Source organism: Puma concolor, chromosome C2, assembly GCF_028749965.1.
Source record: "Puma concolor isolate L17-30 chromosome C2, mPumCon1.1.hap2, whole genome shotgun sequence".
Classification (NCBI taxonomy): Eukaryota; Metazoa; Chordata; class Mammalia; order Carnivora; family Felidae; genus Puma; species Puma concolor.
In genome coordinates, this window is record NC_141675.1 from 1961860 (window position 1) to 1985456 (window position 23597).

The 23597-nt window shown below is 40.3% G+C and overlaps 1 protein-coding gene across 1 annotated transcript in view; it reads right to left on the reverse strand.

Moving 5' to 3' along the window:
• FBXL2 (F-box and leucine rich repeat protein 2) overlaps positions 1-23597 on the reverse strand; it is a 114656-nt gene that overhangs the window by 72333 nt on the left and 18726 nt on the right. The window contains 2 exon segments of the mRNA XM_086720338.1: positions 7670-7763; positions 7903-7964. Of these exon segments, the coding sequence (XP_086576464.1) occupies positions 7670-7763; positions 7903-7964 (156 nt within the window).

A 23597-nucleotide genomic window follows, 5' to 3' on the forward strand; every position in this document is an offset into this window, starting at 1 on the left:
ATAACAAAAAAGAAAATCATAATAATCATAGTGAATAAAGTATTAGCTTAAAAAAAATAAGTTTATTTATTTATTTTTGAGAGAGACAGCGTTGTGAGTGGGGGAGAGGGGCAGAGGTAGAGAGAGACGGAGAATCCCAAGAAGGCCCCGTGCTGTCAGGACAGACAGCACCATGGGGCTTGAACCCACCAACTGTGAGATGGTGACCTGAGCCCAAACCAAGAGTCAGATGCTTAACCAACTGAGCCACCAGGTGCCCCTAAAATATTAGTTTTAATCATTAAAATCCTAAAGTGCCCTCTTGCAAAGATTATTACATTGGGACACTATTTGGCAAATTGGATTCATAAACAAAATACAGAAGATACAGTATTAAAAACAAGAGGGAAGGGGCGCCTGGGTGGCTCAGATGGTTAAGCATCCGACTTCAGCTCAGGTCCTCATCACACGGTTTGCAAGTTTGAGCCCCACGTTGGGCTCTGTGCTGACAGCTCAGAGCCTGGAGCCTGCTTTGGGTTCTGTGTCTCATTCTCTCTCTGCCCCTCACCCACTCTGTCTTCCTCTGTCTCTCAAAAATAAATAAATGTAAAAACAAAAAATTTTTTTTAGAAGAGAGAAAAAAAACCAATGGCAAATCACTAAGAGACAACCCAATAGGCAAAAAATATATTTCACAGAAGAGGACATACATGCAACTGATAAACAGATACTCAGCATTACCAGAATTCAGAAAAATTCACATCAAGAGCACAATGTGATGCTCTTCTACCCTTAAGACATGTAGCAACACTAAATGTTAGACTGACTCAACGAGGCTCTTAACTGATTGTTTGTATGAAGGGAAATTGGTAAGATCCCTTTGGAAGAACAGTATTACTAAAATAGAGTTGATTATTTAGGGGTATAGCCTATGACCCCCCCCCAGCAACTTCTGAAAGAAACTTCTGTGTATTTGTAGCAGGAGGACATCTATGAGGATATTCATAGCAGCGCTGCTTTTACTAACAAAACAATGGAAACCCAAGCATGTACCAAAGAACAATCAATAAGTGAATCTTGGTCCATTCACACAATAGATAGAATATTATACAGCAGTAAAATGAAAAACAGTGAAACAAAGCAACATGGGTCACTCTAAGTACCATAATTTTGAGTGAAAACCATGTCTCAGAAGGCACACTTTTTTTTTTTTTTTTTTTTTACAAAGTTAATACACAAGCAAACGTAAACACTATTTACTTTTAGGAATTTGATTGTTTAGTCAAATATATTTAAAGTAAAAAAAATTTAAAGAAAAGAATCATAAATACAAAGTTCTTGACAATATTAACTTGACGGTGGGGAGGGGGAATAGGCAACACACGGATCAGTGATGAAAAGGACGATGAGCCAAGAATTACGAGTAATCCAATTCTGCAATCCAATTTAACTACAGTTAAAAAAAAAAAAAAAAAGCTGCAGTAATCATTCCTGTATACACACCTGAGTGATACATCCCCATAGATGTGTCTTGGCAAATATATTAGTAAATTCCTAGAAATGGAATCTGTGAAGACGTATGTTCAGCATTTTGAAGATTTCCCCCCAGTGGCCCCACAGAATGGCTCTAGCAGTTCCTAGTCCCACCTCTGCAGTATCTTAGAGTGACTTGTCTTCTGTCTCCTCACCAAAACCTAGCACTATCGAACTTTTGGGTTTTGCCAGATAAGTAATATCTCATTATTGAGATTTATATTTAAATATGGTCCCGACTGAGAACCAAGCAAACTGGCCATTTGTATTTCTCCCTTCGTTCATAACTCTCTTCAAACTGTTGTAAGAATAATCCACTTTAAGGGGCGCCTGGGTGGCTCAGTCGGTTGAACATCGTACTTCAGCCTAGGTCATGATCTCGTTTGTAGGTTCGAGCCCCGCATCGGGCTCTGTGCGGACAGCTCAGAGCCTGGAGCCTGCTTCGGATTCTTCACATTGTCTACCTCTCCCTGTTCGCACTCTGTCTCTGTCTCTGTCTCTCAAAAAAATAAAAAAAATAAAAATTAAAAAAAATCCACCTTAAAAAAAAAAGAATCCACCTTATTCCTAAAACTTAAGCGTTTTTTATTTGTGCATTGAAGAATATGGCCCCTGCTTGTAACGTGTATTCTAATTATTTCACCCACCACTGCGCTATGTATCTGTGGTAATGGTATATTTTGCCATATTTCACTACTCACGGGGTCAAGTTTACCAGTCTTTTCTGTTGTAACTTCTGAATTCACGGATTTTTAATTAACAGCTCTCTAACATAACTTTCCAGGCATGAAGCTCTGGAAAAGAAGGTACCAGTTCTATCACTCTTAGCTGTGGAGCTTTGCTGGTGTTTGATGCCACACCAACGTAGGTAAAAATAAATACATACATACATACATGTAAAAAATCCAAAGGCAGCATGGACTTTTAGTGCGTAAGTATAACCCCAACCTAGAAAGAGGAAAATTTGCTTCTGCATGACTCAGACTTAGATGCCAACCCTGAAAGAGTATATAACAGTATTCAGAGGTAATGAAAAGGGAAGACCTTTAAGTCTCTGCACCTGATTTCAACACACATTAACTCAGTCATGTACTGCCTCACGCTAGGTAAAAAAACAATAAAAACGAACAAAGAAATGAAAACATTCGTTAACAAAAAGGAAAACCCTGCATAGCTGCTTAAACTTGAATTTGCAGCATGAACTCCCCAAAGAGCATCCTACCTGTTGGGCTGCCTTGGGACACACAACAAGGCATCGCACACAGCAGGAGGCGGACGCCCCAGTCCTTGAAAAACTCCCTGGAGTGCTGAAGCCAGCCAGCGGGCAGGAACACCCACTCGATGATGCCCCGGACAGGAGGGGGCCCTTCGCTGCCCTGCTCCTCAGGGGCCCACAATGACACGTAAGCACTTGATGATTGCAACAAAAGCCACAATTATGTTCACTCGTGGAATTGGTTTACGAATTTTAGAAAAGGAAAATTTTTAAATGTTTGCACGGGTCATTTTGCAATTTTCCCTAGCTGACCAGTAAAACCGCTGAATATATGTGATTGTGTAGCTGACTTCATTTGCCCAGAATTATCAGGCTTGGCTCTCCTGTTTGGGGCAATCAAACCTTCCTCTCATCGAGCCAACAAACACGATTGGTGCTTAATTCTGTCATGTATCCACATAAATTTTAAACGGACACAAAATGATCTAAATAATGGTGATTTAAGTTTTTAAAAATGTGTCTACTATGAGGTTTCCTTCATTATTATTTATTACTAACAAGAGCTTTGCCTTCTCTGAGTGTTTTAAAATATTTCCTGCGTTTAGCACTCCCTATCCCCTGAGGCAGTCTACATGCGTTTTCCTGTCACCATCAACACCTGAGTGCAACCGTAACAGAAGGAAAAACTCAAAGTCAAAAAGTCGATGCTGCCATCCCTAACCTGCGTGAGCCCTGGTAGCCGTCAGTTCAATATCACTTGGTAGCGAGCACTGTCCACTGAGACTGAATTAGCCCAGGGTGATGAAACGGAGCACTGGGTCTCGGTAACTTATCAGTCAGGTTATTTACTGAGATACTGTTAGCAGCAGTAGCATATGCGAGATCCACAGCAGGGCAGCTTTCTTTTATCAGTTGTCTGCGTAAGTATTGAGGACACTGTCAAACAGCATCTAGTAAGTAATTCAGGCATTGAAAATTGAAATTAATTAACAATAGAAGCTAACATCACTTAACATTCGTTAACTGCCAGGCACCCTACGGGCTAGCTACAACCCCATTCAGTAAGAACTATTACTACCCCCCTTTTATGGATATAGGAAACTATGGCCCAGAGAGTTAAGTCACTAAATTTGAGGTCATACAAGTAGGAAATGAGGAGAGCTGAAATCCCAACCAAGTCTGGCTCCAAAAGTCATACAGACAATGACAATGAGGACAAAATATAAGAACAGCCCAACTCACTGACAGATACATATACAGGTTTCAAAAAACTGAAGAGTCCCATTGTTATAAGAAGCATTATACAACAGACTCCCCAGGAAGAGTAAAATTACAAGCTGGTCAATTGTATGGGCATAAAGGATAGAGAGGGAGAAGTGGAATACCTTCAATTTGTACGTGAAAACTGGGTACAAAGAGCAAAATTGGAAGAACTTGTTAAGTAACAAACTCAAAACGGGGTGGGAGAAGGAATCTGTGAATCAGTAATACTGGGCAGTCTTGAAACCAGCAAGAAGATGGTCAGATGAAAACCACCTCACAGATTTTTCTGGGTGGATTCAAAGTGACATCAAGAAAGGGAAAAAACCGCACATAATTCCGGGTTGTGCTTGTTACTGGCTCCGAACGGGAAGTGGGGGCTTCACTTGACGTGACCAGTAATGGAAGTTAGAGAATTTGAGAGGGTGGTAATAGATGCAGTGAAAAATGGCAGAGAGAAAACGACCCCGGCTGGAAGTAAACAGAGGATCACAAAGCCAAAGGAATCACATCTACTGATGAAGTAAGACGGAAGGTAGACAGGAATTCAACAAGGACAGGAAGTCTGCACCGTCACAGAGATATCTGCAATAGGAAGTAAAAAAGTGAGCCTGTGACCCACTGAGAGTATGAAGACATCATCTAACTGAGCAAAATAATCGAGGCTTAAGCTCCAGGAGGCTGGTGACGACGATGGCTACTTTGGTAACTTGGTTCAAACGTTTCTCCAAAATTCTGCTCAGAAAGCGCAGCTGGGAAAGGGAAGAGCCGCTGTTACTGAGAATATAGAGTCTGCGAGTAAAACGGCAGACGCGGCTCGGAGGCCAACCAAGATTAAAATACCACGGTTGCCTAGAATTAATTTTGAGACTCACGAGCCAGGGAAGACCGGTACTTTATAATTTAAATTGCCCTTACAGACTCCAAAATAAGAGCAGAAGTGGGAATACAAACCTATGAATAGACATGTTACGAACACTTGGTCTCAAGTGGCAATTCCTTTTGAAAAACGATCTCTGTTTGAGCCTTGTGGCAGGATTCAAACCGGCAACTGCAGAATTTATAATAGCTGAGTCCACCAGGGATCTTTAAAAGAGCTAAAATTTCTCAAACAGTTCGGAAATCACACTAACACAGAATCTGATAAAATCCCACCCGCCCCCGCCCCCGCCCCCTTTTTTTGGTCAGGAGACGGAAACTGCGCCCTGCAGGAGAACAGTGTCAAAGCTAACTGCATCAAAGGGGAAAAAGATTAACTTAGCAGCTTTGAGTCACAGATAGAAGCAGTATTCATAACAAGACTGGAGTTTAATCACACCCCAGTGCTGAATGACTAATAACGGGTCTGCCTCAAGCTGGTTGATTCCCCAGAGTAAGAATCACATGTTCATATTACAGCTTGATGCCTGTGCTAAATAATGTTCGGACCAAGAGTGAAACTGCACAGTTCTAGGGGACAGCACGCACTCTGCAGTCCGTTGTGGATAGCATCCCGTCCACTTATTGTATAGTAACAGCCTGCCTATCCTAACCCAGCCACGTTATTTTTTTTAAGTTTATTTACTTATTTTGAGACAGAGAGAGAAAGACAGCAAGCGAGCAAGCACAAGCTGGAGGAGGGACAGAGAGAGAGAGGGAGAAAGAATCCCAAGCAGGCTCCGCACCATCAGTGCAGGGCCTGACGCGGGACTCAAACCCACGCACGGACTGTGAGATCATGACCTGATCCAAAATCAAGAGTCGGACACAGTGTGCCTGGGTGGCTCAGTCGGTGAAGTGTCTGACTTTGGCTCAGGTCATGATCTCAGGGTTTGTGGATTCGAGCCCCGTGTGGGGCTCTGTGCTGACAGCTCAGAGCCTGGAGCCTGCTTCAGATTCTGCGTCTCCTTCTCTCTCTGCCCCTTCCCTGCTCACGCTCTGTTTCTCTCTCTCAAAAATAACACAAACGTTAAAAAAATTAAAAAAAAAAAATTGGGGCGCCTGGGTGGGTCAGTCAGTAAAGCGTCCAACTTCTGCTCAGGTCATGATATCACGGCTTATGAGTTCAAGCCCTGTGTCGGGCTCTGTGCTGACCGCTCAGAGCCTGGAACCTGCCTCGGATTCTGTGTCTCCTCCTCTCTCTGCCCCTCCCCTGCTCATGCTCTGTCTCTGTCTCTCAATAATAAATAAATGTTAAAAAAATTTTTTTTAATTAAAAAAAAAAAGAGTCGTACGCTTAACCAACTGAGCCACCCAAGCACCCCCATGTTCATTCTAAGAGCTCACGGTGCTTGATCAAGACCTCCCAGGTTTATATGAAAGATATATCATTCCTTTGTTACCACTTTCTTAACTTTAAGAGTCTGAAATGCCAGAGAATAGCCTCTCCTATCCAAACAAGTATTTTATTGAAATATTATCGCTGTAGTTTTCATATGATTCTGTCATGACTTAATTTTCTTTTTTATTGAGTGAAATGAGTTTATGACGACAGTGCCGCACGATACCCAGCGACTAACGGAACACCTTCTGAAGCCCCTGGAATGTGATCTTCACCACAAAGAAGCGCTGTCTGCACCGTTTCTCCTTCAAGACAAAGTTTAACATCCTGAGGTGAGTAATATGTGATATTTACAGAGTAAGTCTGTGGGGAACTCCGACATGTAAACAAAACTCACACCCATTCCCTAAATGTTAACATGAGATCTAGCACAACCAGGGAACGGAGTCATCTGGTCTATCACTTACTGTATGTCAGCATTTCCCCAAATTTTGTCAATGTAATACAGAATTAATACGGAATATTTTTTTTTCAACGTTTTTATTTATTTTTGGGACAGAGAGAGACAGAGCATGAACGTGGGAGGGGAAGAGAGAGAGGGAGACACAGAATCGGAAACAGGCTCCAGGCCCCGAGCCATCAGCCCAGAGCCTGACACAGGGCTCGAACTCACGGACCGCAAGATCGTGACCTGGCTGAAGTCGGACGCTTAACTGACTGCGCCACCCAGGCGCCCCTTAATACGGAATATTAAAAGAGTTCCATGGTCAGTCACTTTGAAATGTCAGAACTATCCATCTGGGAGTATCATCATGTGTATTAAGGCTCTGAGAAGTCATGCGTAAAGAAATCGGTTTTGTTAACCCGGTATTTCCCTACTTATTTGATCACACAGTTGTGGGTTTTTTTTTGTTTGTTTGTTTTGCGGAACATCAGCGGCATTTGGGAAATGCCACTCAAGGATTACCATGTATACATGTATTAATTACTTGTAAACAATTAAAATATAACATCCAAAACTAAGAGGAGATTTCTTTGATGATGGCAGAGCACTAAAGGAAACTGCAGTGCCTTGGGGTCAACAAATGTTGGTTGACGGCTTTATGTGGTAAAGCAAAAACCATTTACTGTATATTGTGATGTCAGAAATACAGCACAAAAACCATATTTTATAGTACTGTCACTTAGCACATAATTTTCATCAAGTGGATAAAAATATAGCAACATTTGGACTGACAAAATTCTAAGCACTCAGAATTTTGACCATACTTATTTTAAAATTGATTAGAAAACATCCAAATGCCTGTGACTTCAGGAGCTCATAACCTTAACAATCATCTCTCCTCACGTAATTGACTACATTGAGAACATCTACTGATACCAAAACAGTGGCACCTACTGAAGATTATTACAATACTTACCACATTACAAAAAGAATCCAGACCAATGCTATGTACATACTTAGTACATTCTGGATTAGACCAAGTAAAATTTAACAACAAGCTGAACAGCATTCTATAAAACAAAAACAAAAAGTCAGTTAGGCTAATTCTGTCTGTTTTTCTGTGCTATGGACTCATAGTGAGAAAGAAGATTGTCTTGGAACTTGATGACTGAATCAAATCTGAATTCTTTAAAGTTTATCTACATTTACCTTAAGAGAAGTTCTTTGGGTAACTTTTTGTTAATAAGGCCTTCATCGTTATTTGAGAAAACCTAAAAGAAAAAGAAAAAAACACATTGTTAAAGTGTTCCTCAACTAAAAAAAAAAAAAAACCAGTTCACATGTTTTTTTAGATCGTAACAGTCCCAATTACTGTCCTACAGATATGATGACACTAATTTCATGAAGTCACCACACTTTAATATTAATGGATATAAAAGAGTTTACACCCTATCACCATTTCATAAAAATGCAAGGCAGCAATTTCTATGCTACATTGTATTAGAAGTTCTAGCCAAGGCTCTTAGGTAAGAAAAATAAATAAAAGACACCCTGATTGGAAAGGAAGAAGTAAATAGCTTCTATTCACAGATGACTTGATCCCGTATATAGAAAAGTCTAAGAAATTCACAAAAAACCATTAGAAACAATTAAGGAGTTTAGCACGGTTACAGAATATACAAATATGTAGTATTTTTATATAAAAATAAATTGTAGGGGCGCCTGGGTGGCACAGTCGGTTAAGTGCTCAGGTCATGATCTTGGCAGTTCATGAGTTCAAGCCCCGCATCTGGCTCTGTGCTGACAGTTCAGAGACTGGAGCCTACATCGGATTCTGTTATCTCCCTCTCTCTCTGCCTCTTCCCCACTTGTTCTCTCTCTCTCTCTCTCTCTCTCTCTCTCAAAAAAAAAAAAAAAAAACCCACAAAAAAATGAAAAAAACCCACACATTAAAAAATAAAAATCAATTGTATTAGCAATGAACCTGAAAATGAAATTAAACATTCTTTTAGTTTTATTTTATTTTATTTTTATTTTTAAAAAAAAAGTTTTTTTTTTTCCAACGTTTATTTATTTTTGGGACAGAGAGAGACAGAGCATGAACGGGGGAGGGGCAGAGAGAGAGGGAGACACAGAATCGGAAACAGGCTCCAGGCTCTGAGCCATCAGCCCAGAGCCTGACGCGGGGCCCAAACCCACGGACCGCGAGATCGTGACCTGGCTGAAGTCGGATGCTCAACCGACTGCGCCACCCAGGCGCCCCTAGTTTTATTTTATTTTAAAGAGAAAGAGAATGCGAGTGGAAGAGAGGGACAGAGGGGGAGAGAGAGAAAATCTCAAGCAGGCTCCACACTCAGTGCCGAGCCCTACTTGGGGCTTGCTCCCCCCAACCCTGGGATCACGACCTGAACTGAAATCAAGAATCAGACGCTCAACTGAATGAACCACCCAGGTGCCCCCCTGAAAACGAAATTAAAACAATCTCATTTACAGCAGCATCAAAAGAGTAAAATATTTAGGAATAAATTTAACTAAAGAAATGCAAGACATCAATTGAAAATTCACACAAAAACCGCTGTTCAGAGAAATGAAAGACAACAAACAAAACACATCTCACGTTCACAAATTGGAAGATTTGAGAGTGTTAAGTTAGCAACATTTCTCAAATTAATCCACAGATTTAATGAAATCTCTATCAAAATTCCAGCTGTCTTTTTTTTTTTTTAATTAAAGAGTTGATCCTAAGATTCATATGGAAATGCAAGGGTCGCAAAAGAGCCAAAATAATCTTGAAAAGGGAAGCAAAGTTGGAGGACTCACACTTCCTGATTTCAAAACTTACGATAAAGCTATAGTAATTGAAATATCATGGTATTGGCCTAGGATAGAAATATAGATCAATGGAATGGAATTAATAGTCAAGAAAGAAACCCTTATATTTATGGGCAATTGACTTTGGACAGGGCATTAGGGTATTCAATGGGGGAAAAATAGTATTTCAACAAATGGTGTCAGGGCAACTGGTGTCTACACGCAATAAAAATATAATGTCGACCTCACATTATATTTAAAAATTAACTTGAGGGGCGCCTGGGTGGCGCAGTCGGTTAAGCGTCTGACTTCAGCCAGGTCACGATCTCGCGGTCCGTGAGTTCGGGCCCCGCGTCAGGCTCTGGGCTGATGGCTCAGAGCCTGGAGCCTGTTTCCGATTCTGTGTCTCCCTCTCTCTCTGCCCCTCCCCCATTCATGCTCTGTCTCTGTCCCAAAAATAAATAAACGTTGAAAAAAAAAATTAAAAAATAAATAAATAAATAAAATAAAAATTAACTTGATATAGATCAAAGAGCTAAAAAAATATATAAGAGCTAAAACTATACCCCTTAAAAGAAAACATAAGCATAAATCTTGGTGACCTGTATGCATGTAATGGTTTTGTAGATATGACACCAAAAGTACATGCAATCAAAGAAAAAATAGATAAATTTGACTTCATCAAAATTAAAAAACCTTTGTGCTTCATAGGGCATCACTGAGAAAGTGAAAAGACAATGCATAAAATAGGAAAAAAAATGTTTGCAAATCACATATCTGATAAGAGAATTACATCTAGAATATACAAAGAACTCTCACAATTGAACAAAAAGAAAAATAAACCAGTTAAAAATGGGCATGATGGGCACCTGGGTGGCTTAGTCAGTTAAGCATCTGACTCTTGAATCTCAGCTCAAGTCATGATCTCATCCTGAGCATAGAGCCTGCTTAAGAGTCTCTCTCTCCCTCTCCTTCTCCCTTGCCCCGCTTACGTGTGCATTCGCACTCTCCCTCTCTCAAAAAAAAAAAAAAAAAAATGGGCGTGAGATCTGAATAGACATTTCTGCAAAGAAGATCTGCAAATGCCAATAAGCACATAAAAATAAGTTAAGCATAATTAGTCACTAGGGAAGGGCAAATGAAAACCACAAGGAGATACTTCACAGCCACAAGGATGGCTAAAACAAAACAATAATGGCAAGAATGTGGAGAAACTGGAACATAAAATGGTGCAACCACTTTGGAAAACAGTCTAGCATTTCTTCAAAGGTTAAACATAGAGCTACCGTATAAATCAGCAATTCCAATCACAGGTACCTACCTAACAGAAACAAAAACACGTTTCCGCACAAAAACTGGTACATGAATGTTCACAGCAGCACTACTCATAGTAAGTAAAAAAAAAAAAAAAAAAGTGAACACAATCCAAATGTTAACAGCTAATAAATGGATAAACAAGATGTGGTATATTCACACAATGGAAAATTATTCAGCAATAAAAGGAACAGAGTACTGATATACTACAACAGGAACGATCCTTGAAAATACTGTGCTACGTGAAAAACGACATACACAAAAGGCCACACATTGTAGATTTCATTTACATTAAACATCCAGAAAAGGCATATCCATGGAGAAAGAACATAGATTAGTGGTCAACTAAGACTAGCGTGACCGTTGATGGGTATGGAGTTTCTTTTTAGAGTTACAAAAACGTTCTTGAATTAGACAGTTGTGACAAAGACACAACTTGGTGAATATACTAAAACACACGGGACTGTACATTTTAAATGGGTGAAATTCACAGCACGTGTATAATATCTCTATTTTTTAAAATGTTTTTTAATGTTTTTATTTATTTTTGAGACAGAGAGAGACAGAGCATGAGCAGGGGAGGGTCAGAGAGAGACGGAGACACAGAATCCGAAGCAGGCTCCAGGCTCCGAGCTGTCAGCACAGAGCCCGACATGGGGCTCAAACTCACGGACCGTGAGATCATGACCTGAGCCGAAGTCAGACGCTCAACCGACTGAGCCACCCAGGCGCCCCTATAATATCTCAATTTAAAAGATGGATTTAAAAACCCACTATTTTTTTTTAGAAGCTGTTTATGTGACTTGTCATGCATTTCTGCCCAGAGCCAGGATATGCCATCATGGGGGCTTGGTGGGCTTGTGGGCTTGGACTCTATATTTTTCTAGGGGTCAGAATTGGCCCCTCTGTTCCTGATGCCACGAGGGATTAATATGCCTCACATTCCTCCTTGAGCCAGACCAAGCTGCCCCCCTGGGATGGACCAGGGAGGGAAGAGGAATATGCAAACGCCCTTAAGATTGCGAGATACTATAAAAGAAACAGAAAAAATAGCTCGCTCAGGACTGCACATAAGAAACATAGTAACTAGCCACAAATCACACGCGGATAGTATATCGACTGCCCTGGCAGGAATAGCTAGTTGGAAGTCTCACCTCAGGGGAGGACACTCTTCCCAGGACACGCAATCGGGACCCCAGCCGGGCTGTTTACCATGGGGCTTCCCCAGCCAGAAGGGTGCATATTGTATGGATCCAATTTGAGGTAGTAAACTTTCTTTGTTCTTCTCTATACTTCTCTATATGTGTTCACTACAGTTGTTTAGCTCTTTATATTCCCTTTCCCTTATAATTAATAAAGTCTTCCTCCATGAAACTCAAAGCGAGGCTATCATGAATTCTCATGGTTTAGAACACCCACATGTGTCCTAATCCATCAAGGCAAACTGCAGAAGTAGAAAGTGCTGTAAATAGTATCCTACATTCATTTGCAACGTACGTTGAACGATCAGTCTTAGCGATGTGTATGTGCGTACAGGAGTGCTGACTACAGACTCCGCCACTGGCCCCCGTCTTGTTCTCCCCCCGGTACAGAGACGGCGCCGCTTCAGATAACTAGTGGGGATGACTGGTGTGCAGAAGGTAACTAGCACTCACTTTACATAACTACCCTGTGACCACACCACCATGCCCCTTGTTCGGTAAGGGCTGAGGTCCGAGCCAGGTGGAGAATGGCGGTGCAGCGCCCTGGATCCACCTGCTGGCCCGATACCCTGTCAATAAGGGACCCTGAACAAAACTCTGTGTAAGTGGCATGGAGTGGTTTGCTTTGATTTTCACGTTAAAGTGACTTCTCAGTCTGGAGAATCTTCTCAATCTGACCTGCCTCCACCTTCTGACAGTGACATACTAACATTTATTAAGTGCCTGTTGTATTCCAAGCCCCATTAAGCACTGTGTTAACCAGATAATTTACCTTTTACTAGTTCCTTGAAATGTAAAGTTAGGTTATTGATATGAAATCTTTCCTGTTTTTTTTTTTTTATGTTTATTTATTTGAGAGAGAGAGATACCTTGATCAGGGGTATGTGAGCAGGGGAGGGACAGAGAGAGAGAGGGGGAGAGAACCCCAAGCAGGCTACGTGCTGTCAGTTCAGAGTCTGATGCAGGGCTCAATCCCACACACTGTGAGATCATGACCTGAGCTGAAATCAAGAGTTGGATGCTTAACCAACTGAGCCACCCAAGTGCCCCCTTTCTTTTTAATGTTGGCATTTACAACTCTAAATTTCCCTGTGATCACTGCTTTAACTGCAGCTCTAAGTTTTGATATGTTGTTTTCATTTCCATTCACCTCAAATTATTTTCTAAAATCCTTTCTATTTCTTCACGCATTTGTTGTATAAGAGTGTGCTGTTCAATTCCAACATATCTGAATTTTCCACTTTTCCTTCTTTTTTATTTTTTATCTCTGGCTTCATTCTATTGTGGTCAGAGTTCTCTGATGTCAATCTTTTAAAACTATATTTGTGGCCTAACATAAGATCTACCCTGGAGAACAGGAAAGGTTGTATAGGAATAGGAACAGGTTCCAGGGTGCCTAGGTGGCTCAGTCGGTTAAGTGCCCACCTTCGGCTCAGGTCACGATCTCACGGTTCGTGGGTTTGAGCCCACATCAGGCTCTGTGCTGACAGCTTGGAGCCTGGAGCCTGCTTCAGATTCTGTGTCTCTTTCTCTGCCCCTCCCCCATTCACACTCTGTCTCTCTCTCAAAAGTAAACAAACATTAAAAAAAAAAAAAGGAATAGGTTCCATGTGCACTTGAGAAGAATACGTATTCTGCTGTTGTTGGGTGGAATGTTCTATATATGTCCAGTAAGTCTATTTGGTTTATAGCGTGTTCAAGTCTTCTATCTACTTACTGATCTGCCATCTAACTGCCCTGTCACTGAAAGTATGGTATTGACATGTCCAAGTGGTGTTGAGGATGGTGGTGAATGACACCATGACAATCTTCACGTACCTCAATAGCTGATAGAAGGATGGGCTTATTTTCTGTTATTACAAAGACGAGTAAATCAAAGTTACAAGATTTCAACTCAGCATAGGAAAGAACTGTCTAGCAATTAGAATAGCCCATACTAGAATGTTTTACTCTTTCAAGCAGTGATGCTCTATCCACAGTGCTCCCGTGGATCACAGAACCAGGAATGCTGAAGAAAAGAATCCCTCTTTCAGTGGGAGGTTTGAATAGAACATCTCTAAGAACCAAGTTTAATTTACAGAATCTATCATCCAGGTTCTGCCACATACTCCTTTGTTACCTTGGGTATGTCATTTTTCTATGCCATGATTTCCTGTTTTTAAAATGGGGAATGGAACCTGCCACAAGGGATGCTGTGAGTTAAATGAATTCATATACATAAAATGGCTAGAACAGTCTAGGCAAATAGAGAGTGCTCAACAAATAATAATTATGATGATGACTGTGAAATCTCCAACTATTATTGTAGAACTGTCTACTTCTTCCCTTAATTCTGTCAGTTTGCCGCACATACTTTGGGGCTCTGTTGTTTGGTGCATGTATGCTTATAATTATTATAACTTCTTGAGGAATTATCAAAATATAATGATCACTTTTATACTTAATACTTTTACATTTAAAGTGATTACTATTAAGGAAGGACTTACTTTTACCATTTTGCTATTTCTATATTCTGAAGTAAATCATTAGATAAATGTGAATTATGTCAAGATGACTGGTAGTGATATTCAAATCTTTTATATCCTTACTGAGTTTTCTTGATCCTCAACTTCTATCAATTAGTAATAGAGAGGTGTTATTTAAAACTATGATTGTAGGGGCGCCTGGGTGGCGCAGTTGGTTAAGCGTCCGACTTCAGCCAGGTCACGATCTCACAGTCCGTGAGTTCGAGCCCCGCGTCAGGCTCTGGGCTGATGGCTCAGAGCCTGGAGCCTGTTTCCGATTCTGTGTCTCCCTCTCTCTCTGCCCCTCCCCCGTTCATGCTCTGTCTCTCTCTGTCCCAAAAATAAATAAACGTTGAAAAAAAAATTAAAAAAAAAATAAAACTATGATTGTAGATTTGTTTTTTTCCACCTTGGATTCTGCTGAGTTTTGCTTCATATATTCTGAAGCTTTGTTAGGTGCATATACATTTAAGATTATTATGTATTTTTAATGAATTAACCCTTAAGCATTATGAAATGTCCTTTCTTTCTAGAAATTATCCTTGCCCCAAAATCTACTTTGACTGATATTAATACCGCAACACCAGATTTCTTCTGATTTTTGCATCTTTTTCATCCTTTTATACTTGCAATCTGTGGCTTTGTGTGTGTGTGTGTGTGTTTTCAAATTTAGAGTCCATTTTGTTTTTTATTTTTAAAAACTTTTTTTGGGGCGCCTGGGTGGCTCAGTCGGTTGAGCGTCCGACTTCAGCTCAGGTCATGATCTCGCGGTCCGTGAGTTCGAGACCCGCGTCGGGCTCTGGGCTGATGGCTCGGAGCCTGGAGCCGGCTTCCGATTCTGTGTCTCCCTCTCTCTCTGCCCCTCCCCCGTTCATGCTCTTGTCTCTCTCTGTCTCAAAAATAAATAAACGTTAAAAAAAAAAAAATTAAAAAAAAAAACTTTTTTGAGTATAACTAACATACAATGTGACATTAGTTTTAGGTATACAACAAAGTGATTCAACTTCTCTATATGCTATGCTTTGCTCACCACAACTGCAGCTACCATCTGTCACCATACAATGCCATTACAACATGACGTATATTACAAGACTATGACTATATTCCCTATGCTGTGTTGTTGTGGCCATTTTAGTATATAACATTCCTGAATATACAATAAAATCTTCTAGATTATTGCTATAGATTCAAAGTTTTATATTTGTTGTGAAAGACGTGTTAGATAGATCTTTAAAGCAACCAAACAATATTTCCTAGTGTTCAATTAATCTACTTTTTTAATATTTTTCATGTTTTATTAAAAATTTTTTTAAATTGGGGCGCCTGAGGGGCTTAGTCGGTTAAGCATCCAACTTCAGCTCAGGTCATGATCTCGCGTTTCATGAATTCAAGCCCTGTGTCGGGCTCTGTGCTGACAGCTTGGAGCCTAGAGCCTGCTTTGGATTCTGTATCTCCCTCTCTCTCTGCCCCTCCGTTGCTCACACTCTGTCTCTGTCTCTCAAAAATGAATAAACGTTAAAGAAAATTTTTAATGTTTTTTTAATTAAGTAAACTCTACACCCAACATGGGGCTCAAACTCACAACCCCAAGATCAAGAGCTACATGCTCTACCAACTGAGCCAGCCAAGTGCCCCTTTTATTATTTTTTAATTAAGATTTTAACTTAAATCCAGTATAGTTAACACATGGTGTTGTATTAGTTTCAGGTATACAATATAGTGCTTCAACAATTCTATATATCATTACTCAGTGCTCATCAAAAGTGTACTTTTAATACCCTTCACCCATTTTACCCATCCCCCTACTCACTTCCCCTCTGATATTAATGAGTACCCTCAGTTAAAGTTATTTTTTTTTCAACATGGACATTTCTTACTTGATGCATATATACAATATATATAATTATATATTATATATTATATATGTATAATATATATGTACATTATATATAATATATGTATATATAATATATAATATAATATATATGTATAATTATATGTATAATATGTATAATATATATTATATATTATATATATTGTGTATATGTATATATAAAACATTCCATCCTTAAAAAAAAGAGAGAATACAACACATTTTCAAGTACACACAAAAAAATCACCTGGTTAAATCACATAAAAAGAGACATAACAAATATTACAAATTCAAGAAGACTGAAATCATACCAAGTATATTCTCTTCCACAATGGTTCCTTGATCACTAAATTTTGCAAATTTAATTACCACAGGTCTGGTGTTGGCCTGCTTTTGTTGATTTTGTTGGGAGTCCTCTGGGCCTCTTGGATTTGGCTGTTTCCTCTCCCAGATCATGGAGGTTTTCTGCTATTATTTCTTGAAATAAATAATCTTCCCCCTTTTCTCTCTCTCTGGAACTCCTATATGTTAGTTATTACCTTTGATGAGTCACTGAGTCCCTATTCTCATGTTGCATAGCTGTTCTTTCTCTCTTTTGCTCAGCTTCATTATTTTCCATTATTTTGTCTTCTAGGTCACTAATTCGTTTCTCTGCTATTCATTGCATCAAGCCTGTTTCCAATTTCACTTATTGCATTCTTCATCTGTTTCTTATTTAACTCTTTTACCTCTGAGGAGCTGGTCTCATTGACATCTTTTATTCTTTTCTCAAACCCAGTGAGTATCCTTAAGATTGATGCGCTAAATTCTCCATCAGGCATGTTATTTATACATGTTTCACTTAGTCTCTGGCCATGGCCTTATCTTATTCTTTCATTTGGGACAAATTCCTCCATCCTGGCGTTTTGTAGAAATCTCTGCCTTCTTCTCTGTGTTAGAAAAGCCAGTTATATCTCCTGTTCCTGAAAGTAATGGTCTTATGAAGAAGAGGTCATATAGTGGCCAGGGCCTGGTGCTTCAGAGAGTGTCTCTGGTATATGCTGCGTGCATTCTGCTGTTGTGTTTTGGCTGCTCTATCCTTCAGGCTACTCACCTACAGAGGTTCTCCTTGCCTGCTGTGGGCAGTGTTGGGTCTCTGGCCTCAATGTGGCGAGTTTTAACTAAGTGTGCTCTGGTCTGCTTGTTAAACGAGACCTGATGCTACTTCCACTAGAACTGAGGCCTTGAAGAACTCTCTGGTTGGAAGATATGATTTGTGCTGGTCTTCTGGGAGAGGGGCCCACCACACTGGGACTGAAACAAGCCAGACTAAGAAGGGCAGTCCTACCACAGCGCTGGAGGAGCTGGGGCTTGGTGTAAGCAAGTTAGCCAGCCAGTGTCAGCACTGCACTGCTTCCTACCAGTGGCTCTGTGTTTATGCTCTGTTTATGAGGGGTGGGGGAGGTAAATGGCACCAACCAGCTCCCCTGTCCCTGGAGATGCATCTCTGTGTACGTTATCTCCCAGAGACACTCTCCGAGACAAATGAATAATCTCCCCACTGTGTGACCTAAGTGTTCTTCAGATTGCTCTTTCCACACTGTCTGCCCCCAGATGTTTGCCTGCCTTCTCTCCAGGAGCAGGGCAGTGCCCTCCTGGCTCTATCCCAGCCAAGCCCACTGAACTTTAAAACTCCAGACTTTAAGCCCTACTGGTTGCAATAATTCACTCAATTCCACCCCTCTCATTTTCCAAACCAATGGCTTTGGGGAACTGTTCTCCATGTGTTCTCTTCTCTCTCTTGTCCTTCTCCATGACCACTGCTCCCTCTCCTCTAAAGCACTGGTGATCCATTTCACCCTTAAACCACGTCTCTGCACTTCCTACCTTCTTCAAAGTGGTCTCTTCTCTCCCTTTAGTTGTAGAGTTTGTTCTATCAGTCTTCAGGCCAATTTCTGGCAGTATTTAGGATGATTTTATAATTATCTAGTTGCGTTCGTGGGACGAGAAAAGCCTAGGGTCCTCCTCCTCCACCACCATCTTTGATCCTCCTCAGTAATATTTTTGTGAAGAGTCACAGTACTCCATTAAAAACAGAAACTCTTATCTTTTAAACAGATATGAGCTTCAGGTGTAAGACAGTGATTTGAGAATTACATGTATTACAAAAGCTCACCACAATAAGTGTGGTTTATCACTTACTGTAATTACACACACACACACACACACTCACATTGTTTTGTTTTAATTCCAGCATAGTTTATTGTATTATATTAATTCTATGTGTACAATTTAGTGATTCAACAATTCTATACATTACTCAGTGGTCATCATGGTAAGTGTACTCTTTAATCCCCATTACCTATTTCACCCATCCCCCTATGTTCCCTCTAGTAACTATCAATTTGTTCTCTATAGCTAAGAGTCTGTTTCTTGGTTTGTCTCCTTCTTTTTTCCTTTGTCCATCTGTTTTGTTTCTTAAATTCTACATATGACTGAAATCATATGGTGTTTGTCTTTCTCTGACTTATTTTGCTTAGTATTATACTCTCTAGCTCCAGCCATGTTGTTGCAAATGGCAAGACTTCATTCTTTTCAATGGCTGAATGATATTCCATTATGTGATATATCTATATTTGTATCTCATACCATTTTTATCCATTAATCCATTGATGAACACTTGGTGTGCCTTTATATTTAAAGTGTTTCTTACAGGCGTGTCTGGGTGGCTCAGTCGGTTGAGCATCCGACTCTCAATTTTGGCTCAGGTCATGATCTCATGGTCATGAGACTGAGCTCCATGTCGGGCTCTGCACTGTCAGCCTGGAGACTTCTTGGGATTCTCTCTGTCCTCCTCTCTGCCCTGCCCCTGCTCATGCTCACTCATTCAAAATTAATAAACTTAAAAAAATAAAGTGCCTCTTATATGCAGCACATAGTTGAGCCGTGCTATTTTATCCAGTTTAACAATTGCTAACTTTTAACTGGAGTATATGGCTTACTTGTATTTAATGTACTTTTTGATTTGATTCATTTTGTCTACCATCTTGATATTTATCTTCCATTTGTCTTGTACTTTGTTCCTGCTTTCATGACTAATTTTTGATAAAGCAATATCATTCAATTTCCTTTAGTGTGTGGATTCAGCTGTGGCTCACAGCTGCGTATCTTTTTTTAACGTTTGCTCTAGTGTTTATAAAGTGCATCTTTAACTTATCACAAACTTAATTTCCTCATATGTTTTGCATTTATAGTTATATATATTACTTCTTACACTAAGTATCCAATACATTGCTATTATTTTTGCTTTATGCGGGCATAATCTTTTGATCGTATGTTTTAATCATTTACTCTTACATTTACCTTCCTAGTGTAATTCACTCCTTCCTTCAGATCTAAGCTTCTTTTATTATCACTTCCCTTCATCACTGAAATACTTCTTTTAATGTTTCTTATTACATAGGTCTGCTATAGACAAATTGTCTTTGGTTTTGTCTCCCAGAAAATACCTTTATTTTTATTGCATTTTAAAGACATTTTCCTAAATATGGAATTCCAAGTGAGCATGTGTGCCTTAAAAAAAAAAAAATCACTTTAAAAAGTTATACCATTGTCCTCTGGTCTGCATTTTTTCTGAAAAGATGTCAGCTATCATTCATATTATTGCTTCCATTTATGTATTATTTCTTTTCTACCTTTATAAAAATCTCTGGTTTTTAACAACTTGACTATGACTTGCCTAAGTTTAGATTTCTTTGTATTTATCTTGCTTGGGGTTTGCTGACTGTGTCCGGTCTACTATTACGGCCATCAAATGAATACTGTAACTGACACATTTTTCATTTTGGTTCTTTTTATAGTTTTCCATTTTCCTGCTAATATCTTCTGTTCATGTTCAACATCTGGACCTTCACTGACTTTGTTTCTCTTATCTCTTCTCCTGATATTTTGTTTCTCTGCATGTCCATAATGTTATTTCATGTCAGATATTGTATGTAAAAAACAGTAATTTACAAAGTTCAATGAAACTAAGAGCTGTTTCCTTGATTTAAAATATTTTTTAAATGTTTATTTATTTTTGAGAGAGAGAGACAGAGTGCAAGCAGGGGAGGGATGGAGAGAGAGGAAGACACAGATTCTGAAGCAGGCTCCAGGCTCTAGCTGTCAGCACTGAGCCTGACGTGGGGCTCAAACCTACGAACCATGAGATCATGACCTGAGCTACGTTGGACACTTAACCAACTGAGCCACCCAGGCGCCCCAAGAGCTGTTTCTTTGAAAATATAAGTTAACCTCTAACCAAGCTCATCATCAGGAAAAAAAAGAGATGCAAATATAATCACAAATGAAAGAGATGTTACAATGGATACCACAGAAATACAAAGAAATATGAGATTACTAACAACTATATGCCAACAAACTGGACAACATAAAACAAATGATAAAATCCTAGACATATGCAACCTACCAAGACTGAATCACAAAGATACAGAAAATCTGAACAGACTCCCTACTAGTTAGGAGATTAAATCAGACAACTCCCAACAAACAAAAACTCCAGATCAGATGGCTTCATTGGTGGATTCTATCAAAACGGAAATAATTAATATCAATCCTTCTCAAGTTCTGCCAAAAAATAGAAAAGTGAACATTTCCAAGCTCATTTTACAAAGCAGCATTACCCTGATACCAAAACCAGACAAGGATGCCACAAGAAAATTACAAGCCAATATCCCTGATGAACGTAAATGCAAAAATCCCCAACAAACTGCATTCACTAATACATTAAAAGGATCATACACCACAATCAAGTAGGATTTCAGGGATGCAACACCCACAAATCAATGTGAGAAGTCACATTAACAAAATGAACGATAATTATCATATGATCTAAAAAGGTACAGAAAAAGCACCTGAAAAAACTAACATCCATTTATGATAAAAGCTCTCAAAAGAGTGGGTACAGAAGAAATGTACCTCAACATGATAAAGGCCATGTATGACAAGCCCACAGCCAGTATCACTCTCAACGGTGAAAAACTGAAGGCTTTTCCTCTGAGAAACAAGACAGATGCCCACTCTCACCACTTTTATTCAACACAGTATTGGAAGTCCTAGCCAGAGTGATTAAGCAAGAAAAAGAAATAAAAAGAATCCAAATTGGAAAGGAAGAAGTAAAACTCACTATTTGCCGAGGACATGATATATACAGAAAACCCTAAAGACCTGACCAAAAACCTGTTAGAACTAATAAATTCAGTAAAGTTGCAGGATATAAAATCAATATATAGAAATCTGCTGTGTTTCTGTGTACTAATAATAAACAGTTAAGAGAAATTAAGAAAACAATCCCATTTGCAATTTCAAATGCTTGAGAAGATGGCAAAGTAGGAGGAACCCGAGCTGACCTCCTCCCACAACACACCAAGGCAACAACTACATGTAATTTAACTCACTCTGAAAGTGACCTGAATACTGGCAGCACTGATCTTCCACAGCTAAAGACATAAAGAGAAGGCCACAGAGCAGGGTGGGAGGGGCAAGGACACGGTCAGGAATCAAACTTCCAGCATGGTGACCCCCAAACAGCAGGGATATCACAGGCATGGAGGAGCGAGGGGATCAAGCCCCACACTGGGCACTCCCAGCCCTGCGGATCTACGCCAGGAAGATAAGCCCCCACTGTCCGGCTTTGAACATCAGCAGGGCTTACCTCTGCGAGAGTCAGAGGGCTCCCGGGAACCAAGTCTGTGCTCTTCAAAAACCTGCATGACGTAGCTCTCATTCCAAGACAGAGGAGCAGCAGTTTGAAGGCAGCGGGGCCTGGGTGACACATGAAGGAGATTCACAGACTAATTTTAGGATGTGAAGGAGCGGGATCTGTAAGGACATTCTATGGGAAGGGAAGTGCTGGTGGCTGTCATTTCTCTTGCCCTCGTCCAGTCGAGCTGCCTCATGCTGTGGGAACCAGTTCTGACACCCTCCATCTACATTCCTAGCACCACCTACCCCCCCCCCCGCCCCAGACTTCCCCTGTGGACCTGCCCTAGCAGATGCCCCTCCAAACCAGCCCCCACCCTACCACACAGCAGGCGACACCGGACAGGATCAGCACTCCTCCAGAGTGACTCCCACCTTGGGGAAAAAGAGGGAGCCAGCCTGACCCACCAGCACAACCACAGCAGCTACAGCCGGGCCTCTCCACCAGCCCCGCCGGGGCAAGCCCTGTCCACCACACCCCTGTAGCGGTCACAGACAGTCATTGCAGACAGCCCTGTCCACCAGCACGCCTGCAGCAGTGGTAGCCTGGCCACAACAGGAGTGTGCAGTCCACACAGAAGACACCCCTGGAGTGCCAGGAGAGACTGTGTTACTGGGCACCACAGGGCGCCTTCTACATAAGGCCACCACTTTCAACACCAGGAGACATAGCTGACCCATCTCATACATAGATACACTGACTCAGACAAAATGAGGAGGCAGAGGAATATGTTCCAAACAAAAGAACAAGATAAAACCCCAGAAGAATTGCCAAATGAATGAAGATACACAATTTACCTGATAAAGAGTTCAAAGTAATGGTCACTGGATTTGAGAGAAGAGTAGATGAACTCAGTCAGAATTTCAACAAAGAAACAGAAAACATAAAAAGAACCGGTCAGAACTGAGATATGCAACAACTGAAATGAAAAATACAAGCAGATTAGAGGATACAGACTAGATCAGCAATCTAAAAGACAGGGTAATGGAAGGCAACCAAGCTGAACAGTAAAAACAAAAAAGAATTTTAAAAAATGAAGACAGTGTAAGCGACCTCTGGGACAAAGTGAACTTTACTAGCATTCACATTTTAGAGGTCCCATTAGGAGAAAAGAGAAAAAAGAGAACAGAAAATTTATTTGAAGAAACAAGAGCTTAAAACTTTCCTAACCTATGGAAGGAAAAAGTTACCCAGGCTGAGGAACCACAGAGCACCAAAAAGACCAACCTAGCCACAATAAGACACATAATAATTACAATGGCAAAAATTAAAGATAGTCGTCAAAGCAGCAAAGGGAAAGTAAACATTTAAGTTCTAAACATTTAAGTTCAAGGGAAAGCCCAGAAAGCTATCAGCTGATTTTTCAGCAGAAACCTTGCAGGCCAGGAGTGGCATGATGTATTCAAAGTGCTGAAAGGAAAAAACCTACAACCAAGAATACTCTACCCAGCAAGGTTATC